Source organism: Ochotona curzoniae, unplaced genomic scaffold, assembly GCF_017591425.1.
Source record: "Ochotona curzoniae isolate NIBS_2020 unplaced genomic scaffold, NIBS_Ocur_1.0 contig_2692, whole genome shotgun sequence".
NCBI lineage: Eukaryota > Metazoa > Chordata > Mammalia > Lagomorpha > Ochotonidae > Ochotona > Ochotona curzoniae.
The window spans coordinates 20,247,735-20,266,940 of NW_024465556.1; the positions used below are offsets into that span (position 1 = coordinate 20,247,735).

Below are 19,206 nucleotides of genomic sequence, written 5' to 3' on the forward strand. Positions count from 1 at the left end.
CAAGAACTGCTTTGAACTATTTAGTCTGCACAACATACAGTAGAGGTACAGCTGCCTCCAATATCCACTTTCTAGTTGACATCACAGCCAGTCTTTCACGCTAGTCCAGACCGATAAAAGGCAGAAAACCAGTAGGGAAGGAGATTATGGAGAATGTTGTTCCCAGCTTTGCTGCAAGGTTGAGCACACAGTAGAAGGAGGCTGATAAAGGATAATGGAGCACACAGGTCTAGGTTTCATGATTGAGCTTCCAGAAAGCTCTGCATGAGCAGCATGGTTGTCAGACACCTACTCTGCTCAAGAAGGTGTTGCTCCCTATTGCAGTAGCAGCAGTTCTTGTGGCTATGCTCCTTAAAGCTTCTATTCAGGAGTGATGGGATTCAGGCTCCAGAGGGCATCACTGCTACCCACCCAGTAGGCCATGTGTGGCAACCATTCCCCAGCTCATAGCAAGTTTACATGAGGGTGTCACTCAGGGAGGAAATGCATTGCAGCCCACTCTGCCAGATCCCCATTCCCGAGGTTGTCTGTTACAGTATGGTATCTCTACTGTGCAGCCTCTCCAACACTTGCAGATGACATCTTTACTTACAACCACCTGCCTACAATCCCAGTGTAAATGACAGGGGAGATTGGGGGCAGAGCAGAAAACAGATGTGTGTCATTTAAGATTGCTGTGCCTCCTTTGGGAAAATGCACGGGCTGACAAGTGTCTGCTTGCTAAATAACTGTGGTGTCCCTAGTCCCCACCCATCAGACACCACAGTCTCTTGTTGAGTAGAGTCCCACATGGAGCCCTAAAAATGGCAATCTTTAACACTCTGTCCCAGCACAGTGGCAAAAATACATGGGTGGTCTTTTAAAAATACATTAAAAGATGTGTGGTATAGAAAAAAAATTACACACGGTTTCAGGTTTTTTTTTCTTTTTTTTTTCCTTTTTTGGCACCAAAATAGCCTTCTCTTTCTATAAACTGTTTCCAGACCCCTTCTTTACAGGAAGAAAACAGTAGACTCACATAGTATCTTTTTGGTGCTCTGATATTTTGCCAGTGACCCTGGCCCCAAAGTCATGGTTTGGGAATACAGATGGGGTGATCATTTAGAGGCTTGTTTATTTTAGGGCAAGGCAACCTAGCATGTGTGGGGACGACCTATGTCAGGTCTGTGTCCTGGGATGGAGAGTGGAGGCAGCAGATGTCCCTTTGAAAGCAGGCAAAGCAACCACGGGTTTTACTGCCAGGCAGGCTCATGTGAGCCTCTTTGAATTACCAAGTGAGGGATATTCCTCTTGCCAGTCCCTGTCCCCCACAGGCACAGCAAAGAAGTATTCCAGGCTGTCCTTACCTTGGGAATTTGCCTGCAAGACCCCGATGCTGTCATCAAACTGCATAGATTTGATGTTGAGTGACGCCAAGATGCATTCCTTGTCCTGCAGCGAAGTATCATCAATATTATTCTGATTGGCTGACAGGATAACGCACATGTCACAGAGGTTGATGTTGACAGCCCTTAAATCAGCCCGACTTAATGGCGTACCCTTTGGCGTAGAGGAAAGGAAAAGGAAAAAGAGAGAAAAAGAAGCCAGAAGTGAGAGTGAGAGGGGAGAGGGGAAAAAAAAAAAAACAGAAGAAAAACAAATTAAAGATTGAACCGGAGCTTTGGGAAATTATTTAACAAGTACCTTTTTTATGCCTTGACATTAAGCTGGCCTAACTACATTCCAGGGAATAGGAGCTGTGTGCTAATCGAAAGGGCAGTTAGTGCTGATGGCAGCGTTTCAGCGATGCTCTCAATACTCAAGCAAGCTGTTACTAACAAACGCAGGACAGGAACCCTGCCAGGGTTCTACATCTTCTTCCTGCCTGGTAATTGTCTTGCTTTAAGTAATTGTCCTGTGGCAACCTCTGCCTTTCAGAATGTGACAAGGGGATGGGGATGCAATGCCTGTTTATTTGATACCGGGTCACTTCTGACTTGGGCTCCATCTGGAATTTCCAAGGCAGCCAAGGGGAAATGGCCAGTAAGCATCAAGAAAAGGGTAGAAGGGGTGGAAAGCTCTGCTTGGTTCCAAGGTTCAGGGAGGGCGAGGAATTAATTGGTATCCCCCAAAGGGGTTAAACTTCAGGTTATACAATGCTACTGCATATTTTCAGTAAGAAAAAAAAAGAAATAATCTAATTATTCCACAATAAAGGAATGACTAAATATGCTAAAGTATTCAAAAGTTTGAAGGAAATGATTTTAAAAGGTAAGTGTATTTTGGTGCAAAAAATACGCTGTGATATATGCATCAGAGAGATCTTCCAAAAGTTCATGAACATCCGTATCCTGGAAAACTTAAGATAGGGTTTTTTTTTTTTCAATTATATCAAAAATAAACTTACCTCTCAATCCTGTATTTCTACAAACTTTCTGAAATACCCTCTAACTACCAGACATGTCTGTAGCAGCAAAGCAATACCAGAGAAAAACACAGAACTAGTTCTTCCTGAGATGCCAAGGATTTCAAAGAACGAGTAAAAAAAAAAAAAAAGTCTTGAGAAGATTTGAAAAGTATTGTCTCATTTGTATGGGGGGGGGGAATCCTCACAGAATAAAATCATCCATTTCCAAATATGCATATAAATTTTGGACGGGGGGGAAGAGGAAAACACACTAAACTATTAACAGTAATTACCTCTGGGGAGGGAAATACAGATTGAGGAAGTGAGGGAGGAAGTTCCCTTTTGACTTTACATACTTCTGTATTGTTTGAATATTTTATAACAAGAATTTATTTGTAAATTACCAGTGTCATTAAAAATAAATAAGCCAGTAAACACATTTTTTTAACGCCAAAACAAAAGATAATGGGGAAAAAAAACAGATTATTGCAGGAGTGGCAACCAATGCAGGGATGTATCCACAGCTGGACTTCAGCAGTGGTGGAAGGACAGGGCCTTGACCTTCACACATGCTGTGTTCTCATGGAAGGGTCATAGAAAAATGAATCAGGCCACCCTACGTCAGAGCTCCTCTGTGGCCACACAGCATCATGTTGGAATTTCCACATGGCCACCAGTTCCTTTCCTCCAGCCTAACTCCAGCTTCTGCTACGCTTGTCTAGAGACCTCGTGTCACCGTCAACTCCCTGACGATGTGGCCAACTGCCACATCTATCTCTCGATCACTTCCTTTCTTTCCCCTTCCTAGGGGAGGAACTTGGAGAAGAAAGCATGTGCTAGAAGATATGGAAGCCACTGGCTTTTCTGACGAGTGGCCATTATGATTCTATTCTTAGGCTCCAAACTATTGAAATTAAGCACAAATCTGGAAGGAAACGAGACCTGGGTTCCAGGCTGTGCAGCAATGTCTTTCAAGAGAAGTGGAATAATGTCTGACCGACTTCCTGAATCACTCTGCTGCTGTGTAAGCTTCAACTGCCTATATCCGTATTCTTTTAATATTCACCCTGTAGCGACTGTAGCAGTAATTGTGATATAGGACGCTCACTGTGCAGTCATAGACACATGATTTCAAACCGTAAGAAATACAGATGACATGCACAGAAGCCTATGGAGCTTCCCTGGGCCAGCCCTATCTATGGGACACTGTTTAAACAATGACATATGTGAAGGCATGGATGAGGGCCTATTTCGTGCAAATCTGTTGTGCTTGAGTATGCTGGATTTTAGAGGGCTTGGAAAGGACCTGAACATGAGTCACCAGTCATTCATAGGGAGACAGGCTGTACATGAGAGTAGGCAGAAGGAAACATAAATCCACCTGTATGACATGCACATGTAAGTACAGAACATGACACTTCCACGCTTACATACAGATATACACACAAATATCCAAGGAAAATAGTAAGACCTTTGCAAAGGAACTTCTATTGGTGAGAGAACCATGTGGAGGAGTGTGTAGAAAACAATCCGATCTACCAGTTTTACGAAATGAGCCAAGTATGTTTCTATGTTTGGTAGATATAAACTTTGGGGGAGAATGTTTGGAGGATAAGTGATAACTGTATTATTTATCAAACACTGAAGTGCATAAGGTTCTACAACTTTTTTAATTTGTGGAAGATACATTTATTAATTAGGAATTCATTAGTTGTCTTGTATCCTACAAAGTCACATCAAATTGTAGGGCCCAAACTGTTTTAAATTGGGGTTCTTGTGTTTTGCAACCAGGTGCGTGTAACACACACACACACACACATACAGAGTGAGGTAAACATTGTTTAAACATTGTTATGTTACTGAATGAATGGTGGTAGGGCTAATCTACAGTAGGGATCAGCTGTAGACAAAATGAGAATTCTATCATTTCAACTTATGCAGTCAAAAACATAAGGTGATACAGATCAAAGACTTCCTATGCTTTCACAAAATTAGTAAAATGCTGTAAATGGGTTTAGAGCAAATTCTTCCCATAACTATCACAACTTCACACTGCTCTGACTGGAGAGAGAGACTATCTAGACATTGACAAGGTTAATATATTTCACATGTTAAATTTCACCCTTGACAAGGGACTGAACTTGATAGTCAATGGATTTTAATAGGGTCTCCTAGGACTTGAGTTTTCTAGACAGAGTTGATGGGAAGACTGGTCCTCAGGTGCCTCTCCAGGTGAAGATGCAGAAGCATGATCAAAGTTACAATAATATCTGCTGGAAAGTTTTTTTTGTGAATGAAAGGAAGATGATCAATGATGTGACATTGGACTTACAGGCAATATGGACACTTTGGGGAAATTATGAAGTGTCTCCCATTCCCGCTTGAGGTACTCAATGGAGCCCACAAACACAATGTGCTTGAGCTCATGGTAATGGAAGTTGCTGGCACGGAGTGGCATCACCAGGTTCCGCAGACCAATCAGGGCTGAGCTGACATCACCAAAGATGCAGACAACCACGTGGCCGCTCAGGACGGTCATGGCGGCTTCGCTGCGCGTCTGCAGAAGGAAGACATGTATGAGCCTGGGGAGAACATTCCAGAGGCTTTTGAAAGGAGAAAAAAGAATCTTGTGTGTGAAGGATTGAGTAAACATTGCTGAGTGTTTACTACATGTTATTATTTCTATTTTATCAGTTCATATACATTCACATACAAGTTTATTGTATTGATAGAAAAAAAATATAAACAATAAAAAAAAAGAATGTCACCCACAGTGACATTCACTATCTTCTTTGATAAAGACTTGAGAAAGTTATACCATATATAAATGTGAGTCAATGTTGCACAATGATTTTGGGGAGAGGGGATAAAGCGGAACATGAATATTTAATGCTATTTAAGAAGAGGAATTTGAGTTTGCATGAATTTATTGCTAAAATGAGATGCCTACTTAAGCTCTCCTGCTGAGAGGACGATAGAGTCAGATTCCAATGTTGATCTCAGCTGGAAAAACTAGTGTTGACTTCTGGACTTAGCAGTGAGCTGTCACAGAACATCTGTGGACAGAACATGACATCTAAAACCAGGGGCTGAACCCCTACAGCCTATGGGTTACAATGGTGTACTTGAATTAAAAATGATTTTTACACCCCTAAATGACTAGAAAAAGATCAAAATAATATTTTACATTACCTGAAAAGTCTTTGACTTCAAACTCCAATAAAGTTTTATTGGGACACAGCCAAGCTTATGTATTTAGGTGTTAACCATGACCACTTTCAGGTGACAACAGCAGACTTGATTAGTTGTGTCTGAGATCTTATGGATACTAAACCTAAATTATGCATTATATGATATCATATAGGAAAGAGATGCTGACTGGTTCAACGCTGTGTGCCTGGAGGGACCCACCTTATAAGTCACTTAGAGAAAAAACATCCCTCCCCGACACACCCCATGATTCTAAACAAAGATCAGTAAGAGCAATAGACCTACTCCAGAATTGTGTTTATAAATTATCTGAAAGAACTTTCACAACCATCCCTCTTCAGAGAAGAAGCCCAGGTGATGTGAATGGTTAGCTGCTATGACTGGTCCTTTTATTCACCACACAACTAGAATGGGAAACACAAGGAGGCCAGTTGTGAGGCTGTCTCTGCCTGTCCTTCTGGTCCAGTGCCTCCCATTGTACCTGTCTTCCCCTCTTTCCACCCACAGTATGGCTGCATGAACCCTTGGGGCTTACAACACTTTGGGGAAGGCATATTAATGTCCACTGCACATATCAAACTCGGCTTGATTTAATTCCTAGAATTGACCAGTGTATTGATTGTTTAAATGCCAATTTTGCAATTCACTACAATGTCAGGGTTATTACAGTAACCCCCAAGGAGAACAGGAAGCTAGTGCTCATTCACTGATCGTTAGAATAAAACAAGGCTGTCACCATTATTGGTTTCCTTCTGTAACAGCACAGGGAAACCTGAGACACAGGCTAAGAGAAATGTCTGATAAACTGTGACCAAAGAGGACTCTCTGGGGAGCTCATACTATCTATCACAGCTTCATAGAGAAGACATAGAGTTTGTTATCTGGGCCGCATGAAACTGTGAATGCCTGGGTACTGCCAGCAGAGAGTTAGCCAGTCTGTCATGTTCTGCATTGGGCCTCCTAATTATTTTTAATTGTCAGCCACCTGGGAGGCTTTCTCCCTTCAAAAAGCTGGAGAACTCTATAAGCTCGGATCCTGGTGGGAGCTGAAGTCCAGCATAGGGAGACAGAAACCTCACCAGTTAGCAGAGTGAGCAGGAGACACGCTTAGAACAGGCACTCAAAGCACCCCTCCTCAGACCAGCCACATCAGCATCAGCTCGGAACCTTGTGAGGATATAGCATCCTGCACCTTAGCCCTGCAGACCCAGATTCTGCCAGGCCGAAGACCCACTAAGGAAACCAACCCACATGCTTCTTCACGCACCCTCCAAGGAATTGGGCCCTCTCAGCCGTAAGTAAAATCTGTTTGTGTCTGATAGGAGTCCTTTCCTTTCAGATCAGAACAGCTCTCCGTGCCTCATATGCTATTTCACAGTCATACCTCACGTCTTCTCTCTAATTAGACAGTCCTTTCTTCAAGACTGGGACAGCCTCTGACATATTCTAAACCCCTGAAGCAGTTAGTCCTGTGCCCAGTGGGAACATATGAACTCCAAGCATCTTCACATGGGCCTTCCTATCACTCTCATCTCTACATCACCATCACCTGAGAGAGGGCTTCTTGGATCACACTGGTTCAAGGGCCTCTCCCAATCTCTTTCTGGTATTACATCCTGCTCTACTTTTTTCATTGCACTTTGCAAAATCAAAGTGACCACTTCTTATCCAAAAAGCTTTGGACTAGAAGTATTCTGATTTTAGTTTATCTTTTTTTTTTCTGTTTTTCATAATTGCATACACACATATATGCATATAATTAGATACATTAGGGATGGGACTCGAGTTGAAACATGAAATTCACATATGTTTCATACTTACCTATACACACAGTCTGAAAGTAATTTCATCTGATAGTTCTAGTGCACCTGCATTTTGGCTGGCTCCTTAACAATGGTGTCAGAGGAGGAATTTCTACTTGTGGTGTCATGTGATGTTAGCACTTGAACTGTTTGATTTTGGAGCATCTTAGATACTGGATTTTAGGATTAGGGACAGTCTGTGTGTTTCTGAAATGTTATCACAGTTTGGCTAGTTGAAGGCCTTCTCTGTGCCCCATGAGAGTACAGCTCTATGGAAGCAGAAAGCAGAGACTGTGCTTCCAACAAGAGTATTGCCTAGCTGCTCATGAGTATTTTGTTAAATGATGTTATTTAAGTTCTTCTTTCCCAATAAACATGTCAGTTAGCATGTACTTCTCAGGAATATTAAAGCAAATCAGTACAAGTTGGGGTGTCAGATTGGGCACCCCTATTTATGATCCCCCACAGCTTCGGACACCTAAGTAAAAGTGCAGTGTGTAGAACACACTACTCACCCAGCAGCTTTGTGGTTAGCACCCTGCTTCCTCTGGCTATGTTGGACAGTGAGAATTGAGAATTCTGTCTGTGACTTTGTCTGCAACTATGACACCTCCAAGACAGCATCCAGCATGAGGCCTTATTGGCTTCAATGCCTGCTTGTAATTAAGTTGAGAAAATACACACTTAGATTTGAAAAAAAAAAAAAAAGAAAATCTATTGTTTTGGGGTACAAAGCCATTCTTAGGATCAGGTATTGTCCTTGGTTAAAAAGCATAACCCTGACATCAGAAATGATCAAATTCCCTGGCTGGTAAAGAAATGAGCTCACAGCAAGCTAAGGATTAGCAACACCAAGGAGAAAAAGAAACATTCCTTTTGACCTTCCTTGATTATCAATCTATTTTCATGAATTAGCAAAACAATCCACTCTAGGAAAGCCACTGTTGGCATTAAAACCTAAAGCTGTTAGTAAGACAAATGCAGAGAGTAGAATGCAATGTTATCATTGCTCTTCAGTGCTACAGTGGAGACATTCAGGAGTGAACCCATCATTATCAGCATATGTACTTGCCTGTCCACATCATGTGCTGAAAGAAGGATCACAAACCTTACAGGCAGCACTAAGATTTCCTCATGGTGTTTAATCATGATGAGAATAGCACTCAGCATTACTGGGCATATGTTATACAGGAATCCTATGAACTAGAAACATTCTTATCTTACAAATAAGAGAAATGATGTACAAAGAGTTAAGCAACACACCGCAGGCCATGCCTTTCTGTGGCATGGAAGAGCTCTGCTTCCAGAGCCACCTAACATAAACTCCCATGATGCTTTCCATGGCCACGCTTCTACATGGCACAGATGAGCTCTGCTTCCAGAGACACGTCACAGAAATTCCCAGGATGCCTTCTACACAGACTGTGGCCACTTACTATGTTATGAATCAGTAAATATTCATAGGTTGAAAATTCTTCTCTTAGCTCATATTTTGAATATAGTTCTATGTTTCAATGTCTGTTTGGGCCAGGGACTAGATCAGCCTTACAATCCAGTTAAGAAACCCTCATTCCTAACACACACAGCTGAGGAAGAAGTGGTTGACCTCAGTTCCACATTACTCACCAGGATGACTTTCTCTATCTCCTTGGGTGCACACCAATGAAACATCCCTGTAGAGTCATATTTCTTCACGTTGGAGTCCATGTTGTCAATCTGATCATTGCCAGGAATTAACAAAGGGTCATGTCTGGGAAGGAAAGGACAGGAAACTCTAAGTGGAAAATGTGATAAATTATAAATGCAAAGTGTCCCCTGAGTTCCATCAAAGAAGAGGTGAAAGCTGTGAAAAAAGTGGCTGTCATTTTTTTTTTCCTTTTGTTATTTCCCTAAAAATTCTATCTTTGGAAAGACAACAGTCCTAACCCATCACCACCCATCTGGAAGTAAAGGTAACCTTTGCCAGGCAGTAACCTTTCTTCTCCTCTTTTCCTAAATGGTCTTCAGACACATCATTTGGTGGACTAGTCTAGCTTTTGATGGGGCTGTCTTACTCCTGTACTCTTGCTTTACCAGCTATCCAATTTCTCTAAGACAAACACACGCACATGCACACATGTACACAAACATACTCACCAAAGGACTGCTATTGGCGATGGCAATGAAGAGGAAACAATGGGAACAGAGCCTCATGCTGACTGACTGGCATAGGGATGGAAAGCCAATTACTCACTCTTTCGGACTACAACTTCTGATGCGATGCTCTTCGCTGTAAAAGCTTTAACAGGCTGCTCTTTAAATATTTTAGCAATTTGCTCAATCAGATTTTGCTCTCCCCAGCTGAAGCCCTTTAATGATTCAGCAGCACGCCACTTCAGAGCACACCGACTACCAAATGCCTACATCTTGGATACAGGATTTCAATACTGAACAACACCCTCCATTCCTGCCTTGACAACTGTATTTCCACTAACCATTCAGGGATGCATCCTCCCTGACCCCAGTCTCCCCACATCCTCCTCCCAACTGCAGTATTTCCGAGACAAGAACTCAGCACACATGCACATTAACAAACTTGTCTCAATTTCGCATATTCACTCACTTGATTTGTTTATAGGAAGAAAAGATGCTTCCATGGAATACCCCTCCCAAGCAGGGTTGGTAGAACCTCTCCTACAACCTTAAGAGTGATAATAGAAGGGCCAGTGGTATGGCTCAACAAGCTAATCCTCCATCCTGTGGTGCCAGAATCCCTAGGCACCAGTTCATACTCCTGCTGCCCCATTTCCCATCCAGCTCTTTTCTTAGGACCTACAGTGGAGGATAAACCAAGTTGTTTGGACCCTGAACCCATGTGGGAGACCTAGAAGAGGCTCCTGGCTCCCAGCTTCGGATCAGCTCAGCTCTTGCCTCTGTGGCCTTTTGGAGAGTGAACCAGTGGATGGAAGACCTTCTCACTGTGTCTCTCCTTCTCTCTGTAAATCCAACTTCCACATAAAATGAATACATATTTGAAAAAAAGGATAATAGAAGCACATGGGTTAGACAGGTTTATAGCATCAGAAAGAATCGTGTACAATTCCTGGGTCTCACTCTCTGTCCATGATGGTGTCTGAGAGTGACACAGAGTGGGAGGAAGTCATGGTCAGTTTCTACACTGACCAAATAGGATAAAGGCACTCATGTGCGTACCTAACTATGGAGCTTTCTTCTCTGCATATCTGTTCACCTATGGCAAGAAGTACAAAAAGGTGGGGTAGGCATTGGTCTGTGAGTTAAAACTCCTGTGTCCAGGATGGATGACTAAGTTAAAAACCTTGCCCTGGCTCCTGGCTCCAGATTCCTGTAATGCAGCCTTAGATGATGACCCAGGTGATTGGGCTCCTTCCATCCCCTTGAGAATCTGGACTGTGTTCCCAGCTCCCACTTCCAGTATTTGGGGGAGTCAACCAGTGAATAGAAGTGTGTTCTCTCCCCAACCCTCTAGTCAATAATGTTTTTTTAAAAATTAGAGAAATAATCTAAACAGATTCAAATTCCAAAAATCTATCATGAAGTGATTTACCTTCTATATGACCAATTTCAAAGCATAAAAAGGCGATCTTCACCCACTATGCAATAGTTCTCTCTCTGAAATCTTTTATATTTGTCATCTTGGTTCAGGACACAGAGACTGAAATAGCATGTCTCTGATCAGAATTTAAACATTTATTTATTTATTGAAGGTTTATTTACTAAATGAAGGTCAGAGTTACAGACAGAGCATGAGACAGAGATCTTCCATCCACTGGTTCACTCCCTACAGCCGCAATGGCTGGGGCTGGATCAGGTCAAAGTCAAGAGTCAGGAACTTCTTCCAGGTCTCCCATGTGGATGTAAGGGCCCAAGAACCCGGGACATCTTCTGCTGCTTTTGCCAGGCTCTAAATGAGGCGTTCAATCAGAAGTGAAGTAGCAGGGACTTAACCAGTGCTCGGTGGGATGCCCACACTGCAGATGACAGCTTTACCTACTTTGCTTCAGCACTGGCCCCACACATTCAGCTATTAGTTATCTACTATGTTCTTCCGCAAACTATGCCACCCTTTTCACAAGATGGAAAAAGTCTCATTTCACTTAGTTATTCTGGAGAATTTTTAGGTGACACTAAATGCCAGTTGGCTACCACATGAGACATACTGTAGTTATCTTCAGCACACTCACTAGATGACAATAGAAACTGTCACACCTAATTTGAGAAGGAAAACACACACCAGCTCAGAGCTGGCATCTCAGTAGCTGGGTGGTTGGGAGGTCTCGAGGTGTTACAAAACACCTGACCAACTTTCAAATACTGAACTGGGGCCAAGAATGCTCAAAGAAAAAGACAGTGGCTGACAATTGGTCATCTACCAGGTGAGTGAAATATCTGAGTTTGAGTTTTCTTTTTGTAATTTTTGTAATCCTTGAAAACTCTCTAATAGAAACCTAATATCTGGGATGGGCCGATAGACAAAAGCTACCAAAGGGAACAAGTGTGAGAAAAAGAATAATATGAATACTTTCCAGTCCTTGAAGAACATATCTGAGCTGCACAAAGATCTTTAAATTTTCCCTCAAGATACATGAATGCGTTTTCTCTCATCCTGTTTATTAGATGGAGAGGAAGCATTATCTCTGCCAGATCTGAGATCTACTCTTCGTATCTTCAGGATTTAAGAAATACCCAAGCCTACATGAACACCCCATCTGCTAACAAGCAAAGGATGCAGTGAGCTGGTGAGGACTGCTTTTAGAAAATGCATACCCTGGAGAAAAGGGAGAAGGTGTTGGTTTGGTACATTTGGTTCTGTCTGGGTAGGCTTTATTCCTTCGGAACAATGGCCTGCAATCATCATTGTATGGAAGTAAATATGCAAGTCTGTTGACCATTTACTGTTTGGTGAGAAGTAAAAGCAAAATAAAACAAAACAAAAATAAACTAGTTAAGGTCAAGCTTCATTACCTGGGCTGGGGGTTTAGGGAAGGTGGGCATAATTTGAAACGAGAGCTACCAGTCCCGATTTGCACTGAAACATATAGCAGTATCCAAGAAGTCTCCATAGTGTGCCAGGCTATGCTCCCTAGGCCCTTCCAATCAGCCTGGCCTGGAAAATGTGAAAATCAAATACCCAAAATTTTCCCTAAATGGTCTCATCTGAAGAACATCAACAATTTCCCTACACAAACACATTTCTTTTTCTGACTAGCCATGGTATCCAGGATTATAACTTCAGTATCTTGAATTAGTGAAGCAATCAATAAACACAAATCCTCTGTAAGTCAGAAATGGAGGAATTGTGATGATGAGCACAGACTCTCATCAGAGAGAAGGTCAGAGTGGAACAAAAGAAAGAAGAAAAGGTAAATCAACATTCATAATACATGTCAGTACATGAACAAGCAAAGTAAGGTACAAGGTGGTTTATAACACCACCACAAAATATAAAGTGTTCATGGCTTGACTCTATCCCATCAAGAATGGCTTAGTAATGATGGTGGGATTGGATCTAAGCCATGAAGTGTAAAGAGAAATCTCTTGAAACTTTAGGGTTGCTCCATGGTACTAGCCATGTTGGAACCCCTCAGAGACAGGAGGTCCCAATAGAATGAATCAAACAATAGCAGCTTAGAGCATGGTTAGCGATGTCACATTGGAAACTACCTCACTTAAGATGTAAAAAACTCAAGCCAGATCTACAATAAGTCTCCAGGTGTGCACTGGTAATCACAAATGGAAGATAGATTCAACTGGGCATTCAGCATGTTCCACTGTGGACAGAATAGACATGATGTATGAGTTCAGATAGGGGGGAAAATGCTCATTACAAAAACAAAGAACACTATAAAAATTGGAGAACTCTCGAAAAATGAAATGATTTCCTTCCCAAGGTAAAGGCTTTCTGGAAAAGCTGGGGCCCTACAGTGATTTTACCATCAGTGCTGAGTGAGCCTGGAAGATCTTTGAAGCAGTGTGTTATTGAGCAGATATGTGGCTGGAAGGATGCTGGAACCTTCAAAATGGTATCAAAAACCAGCTCTGTGCTACATCCACTGGTTTCCACTACCTGAGAAGAAGTTTGGGATGTGATTCATTTCAGAAACATGGAGTCTGTGATTACTTCGGGACAGACTGCACAAGTTTATCAACTGTGTTCCTCCCGTAGTAACGACAGTCGCCTTGGGTTTGGCTTGTGCTTCAGAGAGATCTCTAGCAGAGACGGAGACAGAAGAGCCAATTATCCACACAATCTGCTCCCATTACAGTCAGGCGTTTAGAGTTTGTATTACTGGAAGAAAAAATCTAAGCATTTCTGTTTGAGCACTCCAACCAAGATTGCTAGGATATGGGGAGACCGAGACCCAGAGAGATGAGGTGGCTTGTTGGGCACGCAAAAAAGGATCAACAGGAACCACTCTCAACAAGATGTGCCAACATTTTCAGTTTACATGATCACAGGCAGAACTATTTTCTTTTATTATTATTATTATTATTATTATTATTGGAAAGGCAGATATACAGAGAGGAGAGACAGAGAGGAAGATCTTCCGTCCGATGATTCACTCCCCAAGTGAGTTCAAGGGGCCGATACTATGCCGATCTGAAGCCAGGAGCCTCTTCCGGGTCTCCCACAGGGGTGCAGGGTCCCAAAGCCTTGGGCCGTCCTCGACTGCTTTCCCGGGCCACAGGCAGGGAGCTGGAAGGGAAGCGGGATCCCGGGGGTGCAAGGCGAGGACCTTAACCACTGCGCCACCGCGCCAGGCCCAGAACTATTTTCAATGATCCTCAGAAGACCCAACTAGGATCACTTAGCTGGAACCCAGGGCCATGACTTGGACGTGGCCATTCGTATCAAAATAACTTTGTATACTCACAAAGTAATTCGCAGTTCCCCTAATATGAATCATTGTTAATTCAAAGCTCATTTTTTTCATAAGGCACGCCTTAATTTAGAGCAACAGAAATAATGATGTATATCAGCTATATCAATATTTACATGTTGAAGTCCTCAAAACAGGACCTGATTTTGTGATGTGATCTTTCAAGGGGTAACTAAGTTAAAATGAGGTGGACTGATAAAAGTTGGAGATTTTACACAGACATAGACAGAAAGAAGGCCATGTTAAAGAACCTGGGAGGAGATAGAGATCCACAAATCAAGGAGCGAGAGCTAGAACAGATCCTTCCCTAATAACCCCCAGAAAGAACCAGCCATGTTGAGATTCTGAATTTGGAGTTTTGGCCTCTAGAACTGTGTGAAAATAAATTACTATTACTTAAGATATGGGATATGTAGTTCTTTGTTGCAGCATTCCCAGCAACTCAATATTAAAAAAATAATAATAAAGAAAAAGAAACCAGGACACAGCACATCAGAGAGCCCTAGGAGGATGCTTTTAGTTGAACTTCTGGGACCTTCTAAACTCCACTTGAGGGATGAATGGAAACATAGCAGAAACACATAGTAGCTTCCTCAATGATCCCAGACCAGTATCCTCTGAAGCACCACCCACAGTTAGATTTGTTCTGCAAAAGTGGTGATTTCTCTCTGGTCTTTTAATTTATGCCTATACTTGAGGTTCAATACCAATGACAGTCCAACCTTAAAATGAAGGGCAATTCTTTTAGCAGGAGTAAGAGAATTAACCTTCAAAGGGGACATGTGGAAGTTCCTGTAACTGAGTACAGGAAATCAGCCATCCCGAGGTAATAATCTAATATGGAGGTTAAGCAGACTGGTTTCAGAACCAACATGCCCATCTTTAAGCTTTGCCTTACCCACTACTGGTTAGGTTGTGTCTTTGTATCTCGCTACAGGTTCTTCCTCTGTAAAATATTCATCATCATCACTGCTCCATGGAATAAATTTGAAGATGTCATGATTAAAGACATGTCACACCCAAAGTATAAATCCTGCCACAGAGCAGGCCCTTATAGGAATGTTAGCCAAAATTATTAACACTCTTGTGAGCTAACTCATGACCTACTCATACGGTAGTTCTGGTGGTTATGAAAGGATACAGGAAAGGCAATTGAAGTTTACTAATCAATAGCTAGAATGATTGTTACAACCACAACCACTATTGTTGCTGCTGCTACTACAGTGGGCAGGCAAAATGATCTGAATCCTGATAAAGGGTTTTGACCTATGTTTTATGACTTATCCATCACAATCACTGTATATAGTGTGTAAAATCCCTATTATGATCAACTCATGGGTACAGATAAGAATGGAAGAAGTCCAGATCCTTCCTCACAGGGTCTAATGTCAATTGGAGCCCTGAGCGGTCCTCAGAAACAGAACAGTAAACTTCCTTTGGGACTCAGGAGAAGAGCTTCCTCTGGTCCTTACTTAGTTCCAGCTTCGGCTCCCTCTCTGGCAATGACCATCAGGGTTGCTCCAAAGCCCCAAAAATTAGATCAGGTAGACGACAGAGACCAATAAGGAAAGCTTAGAACAGACAGGAAAAAGTCAGCTTGGACTATAATATACCTTACTAGGTAGGACACAAAGATCAGTTACTCCTCACTAAGGTGTTGAAGATTTCTCTGGACACCCCTCCTAAAACTGTTCTGCTCCTCAATTGTTAACATATGACTCGTTAGTGTTACAAGCCTGTTTGGACTATTTGTGAAGTTTAGCAAAAATCATGCTTGAATACTATAAGCTGCTAAGCATAAAAATGAAAATAGACACGAGACAGCTGGAGAATACCCTATAAGCATTTTAAGGTTTATAGCAGCTGGTTGTGTACAAACTATAATTGAGATGTCAATGAAGCAGTTATAGGATGTGGTTAAGAACCTGCATTTTCTAACATATTGGTCACTCAATACCTTGTCAGTTAACTTCATGATGTAAATTTTCATGTTTCTTCCTGTTGTTGTGTAGTAGCTTTTCTTTGGAGGGGTGATATTTTGCCAGATCTACTTTCAGACCAAGGATGGTCATCCAATGAACCTGTTGAATTTATTTGGACAATAAGATGCTGGACTCTCTGCATGGTCCATGCCCGCAATGAATGAATCATGACTGGTTATGAACTGTACTACTATAACAATATAAAGAAATTCAGTATGGAGGGAGGGCTTGGGGAAGGATTGGTGGAATCCTAGAACCTATGAAACTGTCATAAAATGAAATAATAATAATAATCATAAAAGAAACACAATGGAGAGGTATTCAGATGAGGCAGCCCTGCTAGTAAAAGGTCAGCAATGCTTTCAATGGAACGCTCTGAAAACCAGTGCTTTTAGGGCCATAACCTACACTGCTGCCTGTTCCTTCTCCATCAGAGTTCCCCATGCCATGGCACTCTTAGCTGCAAGGAGAGAGAACCCAGTATCACAGGCACAACTGGCATGAATCATTAGTAGAAGATCTCCCATGAGCCCTTGTCACAATAGGATGCTATGGAGAGGCTCAATAATCAGTTAAGGCTAGGAGCTGTTGTCATGCCCAAAATATCTGAAGGCTCAAGTCTAGGGACACCTACCTTTATAACAGACAGTAAATTTTTCACAGCTATGCTCCTTTGCATCTCAGCTTACACCTCCAACACCCACAGCTAGAAATTAAGCATGTCTGACTTCAAATAAAGATTCAAAGATCTCTGTTTGGGGGTTTGCAGAGCCAGGACTGCCACTTGCCATCAATTAATCTCAGGAAGTGAGCTAAATGCCCTGCTACAGCAGAAGCACACAAAGCTTGCCTTGAAAACAACAGCCTAAAGCTAAACCACAAATCCCCTTCCCAGCAAACCTGCTGCTGTATCACACTTTAAAGAACACATTTCCCCTTGTGGCACAACACAGAAAATCTCAGTATGTTCTGTGGCACTGGGTTCAGCATTGGACTTCAGAAAAGTACATTGAAATGCAAGTAACCATCCAACCCCAGTTAAGAAAGACGAAAGTACGCAAAGTGTATGAGAAGTGCATACTTTTTCAGCTTTTTCAGGAACTATGTCTCATTCTGTGCTAAGGTTTTGCTTGTCACCGTGAGCACACACCTAGCTTAAGGCCAATCCTGGGAAAGTGCAGGTTTGGTAAGAATATAGATGAATTTCCCAACCCTCCACAAGCCTTCCACCCAGATGGCATGCCAACTTAATTGGGTGGTCACCATCTCAGGATAACTGAGCATTTCTCAGACTTCACTGATAGGATAAAACATTCCTCAGGATGCCATCTTAATCAACCAGCACCACGTGTGTAACTGCACCTACACAAGGGTAAGATAACCCTTCAGAGATAACAATGTGCATGTCTTTTTCATCTAGTCCAATGATGGTGAACACCTAGTTTAACGGCCCATAAGGCTTGCAAAATCATTTGGTTTGACCCTGCCAAGGCAATCACAGATGGGACTCAAAATTCAATAAATCCACAGAATGCTAGTTTTTAAGTTGATAATTTTGTAAGATCAATAAATGATCTGAATATGGTGAGCTTCTAGTTTACTCCTCCTTGGATTTCCAGAACCCAGTGGAAGACACTCCATAAACAAGCAAGCTAATGAAAAAGGTTATCATGTCTGGTCTCTGAACACTCTTGACAGAGTCAACAGAAACTCACCAGACCTTTTATAGACACCAGAATATGTGCCCACTGACAACCCATTCATTTTGATGTCTTGCAAACATGTGTTTTAGGCTCTTGCACTGGTTTTCACTAATGGAGTATTTACACAAATTAGAACATAGTTATTAAAAGAGCACAGGGATTGTAAGAGAGACATTACAATTTGTCTCTAATCAGGGAAGGCTGCCTGAAGTTTGCAAGTAGTTAACTGCTGGAACTCATCATTAGGAAAGACTCAGGGGTGATGCTGACAGTGGTCAAGACAGATGATTTTAACAAAGCAGCTATTTAGTATGCTGGTGCTAAGTCTGAACACTTAATGAAGGGGGATGAAGGTGTACCTATATCTTTCATGTTTCTCTCTTAAAAGTGGTTGTTCTCAAAGTATGCAGTGCCCACCTCCAGCTGCATCTGGATCAACAGGGAACTTGATAGAAAATGTCAGTTCTGATCTACTGAATCATATATGGCACAGTATGGCCCAGCAAGTTAGGTTTTAACAAAGCCCTCTGGGAACAGCCTCAGACACAGGCTGTAGTTAGTGAGCTACCACTATACCTTGCTATCCAAAAGGAGCACCTGTGTGGCAAAGTTATCACTGTCAGCACCACCCAGACTGGAAGATCATATGTGCACTCAATAAGTGCGGGCTGTATTGAAGAAAGTCAGGTACCCTGGGTGTAAACCATGAGTAGGAACCTCACTTATACCACTTGCCTCACCCTAGTCCTTGGCTTACTATTCAAACAAATGACTCACCCTAGTCCTTGCTTTACTATTCAAACAAAGGACTACAAGAGTGATGACAAAGGTATTTCCAAGTTGCCTATCCCAAGTCTCTGGGACCTGTTGGATTGTGTCAGCTCTCAGCGAGAATTCTTAGCCTAGGTGCAATGAGAATCACTCTCCTGCCGAGTTCTATGAGCCAATCAGAAAATAAACATACATGAGAACATGAAATGCGAGCACTACAAACTGTAAAGTACAAAACTAATACTCATAAGGCACCGTTCAACCCTCCTTCTCCCACCCCTTCTTCCATGCTGGAAAAATTAAACTGACACCTACAAGTGTCAGGCCGTACAGGTGGGTCACACACAGGAAACTAAACGGGGTGTCAGAGGGACTCCTTCAAAGGTCTTACATTTGAGTGTTCTTCACTAAATCCAACTGGCTGTCTGACTTCCACGTGAATCAGAACCTGCT

The 19,206-nt window shown here is 42.1% G+C and overlaps 1 protein-coding gene across 26 annotated transcripts in view; it reads right to left on the bottom strand.

The window, feature by feature from the left end:
* The window catches only part of KCNMA1 (potassium calcium-activated channel subfamily M alpha 1), a 664,040-nt gene that overhangs the window by 64,106 nt on the left and 580,728 nt on the right, over positions 1-19,206 (bottom strand). For 25 of the 26 annotated variants that reach the window (XM_040976116.1, XM_040976108.1, XM_040976123.1 and 22 more), the window contains 3 exons: positions 9,025-9,148; positions 4,719-4,943; positions 1,347-1,539 (listed from right to left, as the gene is read on the bottom strand). In XM_040976116.1, coding sequence (XP_040832050.1) covers positions 1,347-1,539; positions 4,719-4,943; positions 9,025-9,148 — 542 coding nt within the window. Of the gene's footprint in view, positions 1-1,346; positions 1,540-4,718; positions 4,990-7,773; positions 7,847-7,933; positions 7,940-9,020; positions 9,149-19,206 lie in introns of all 26 variants that reach the window. The other variant, XM_040976120.1, reaches the window with a different exon arrangement.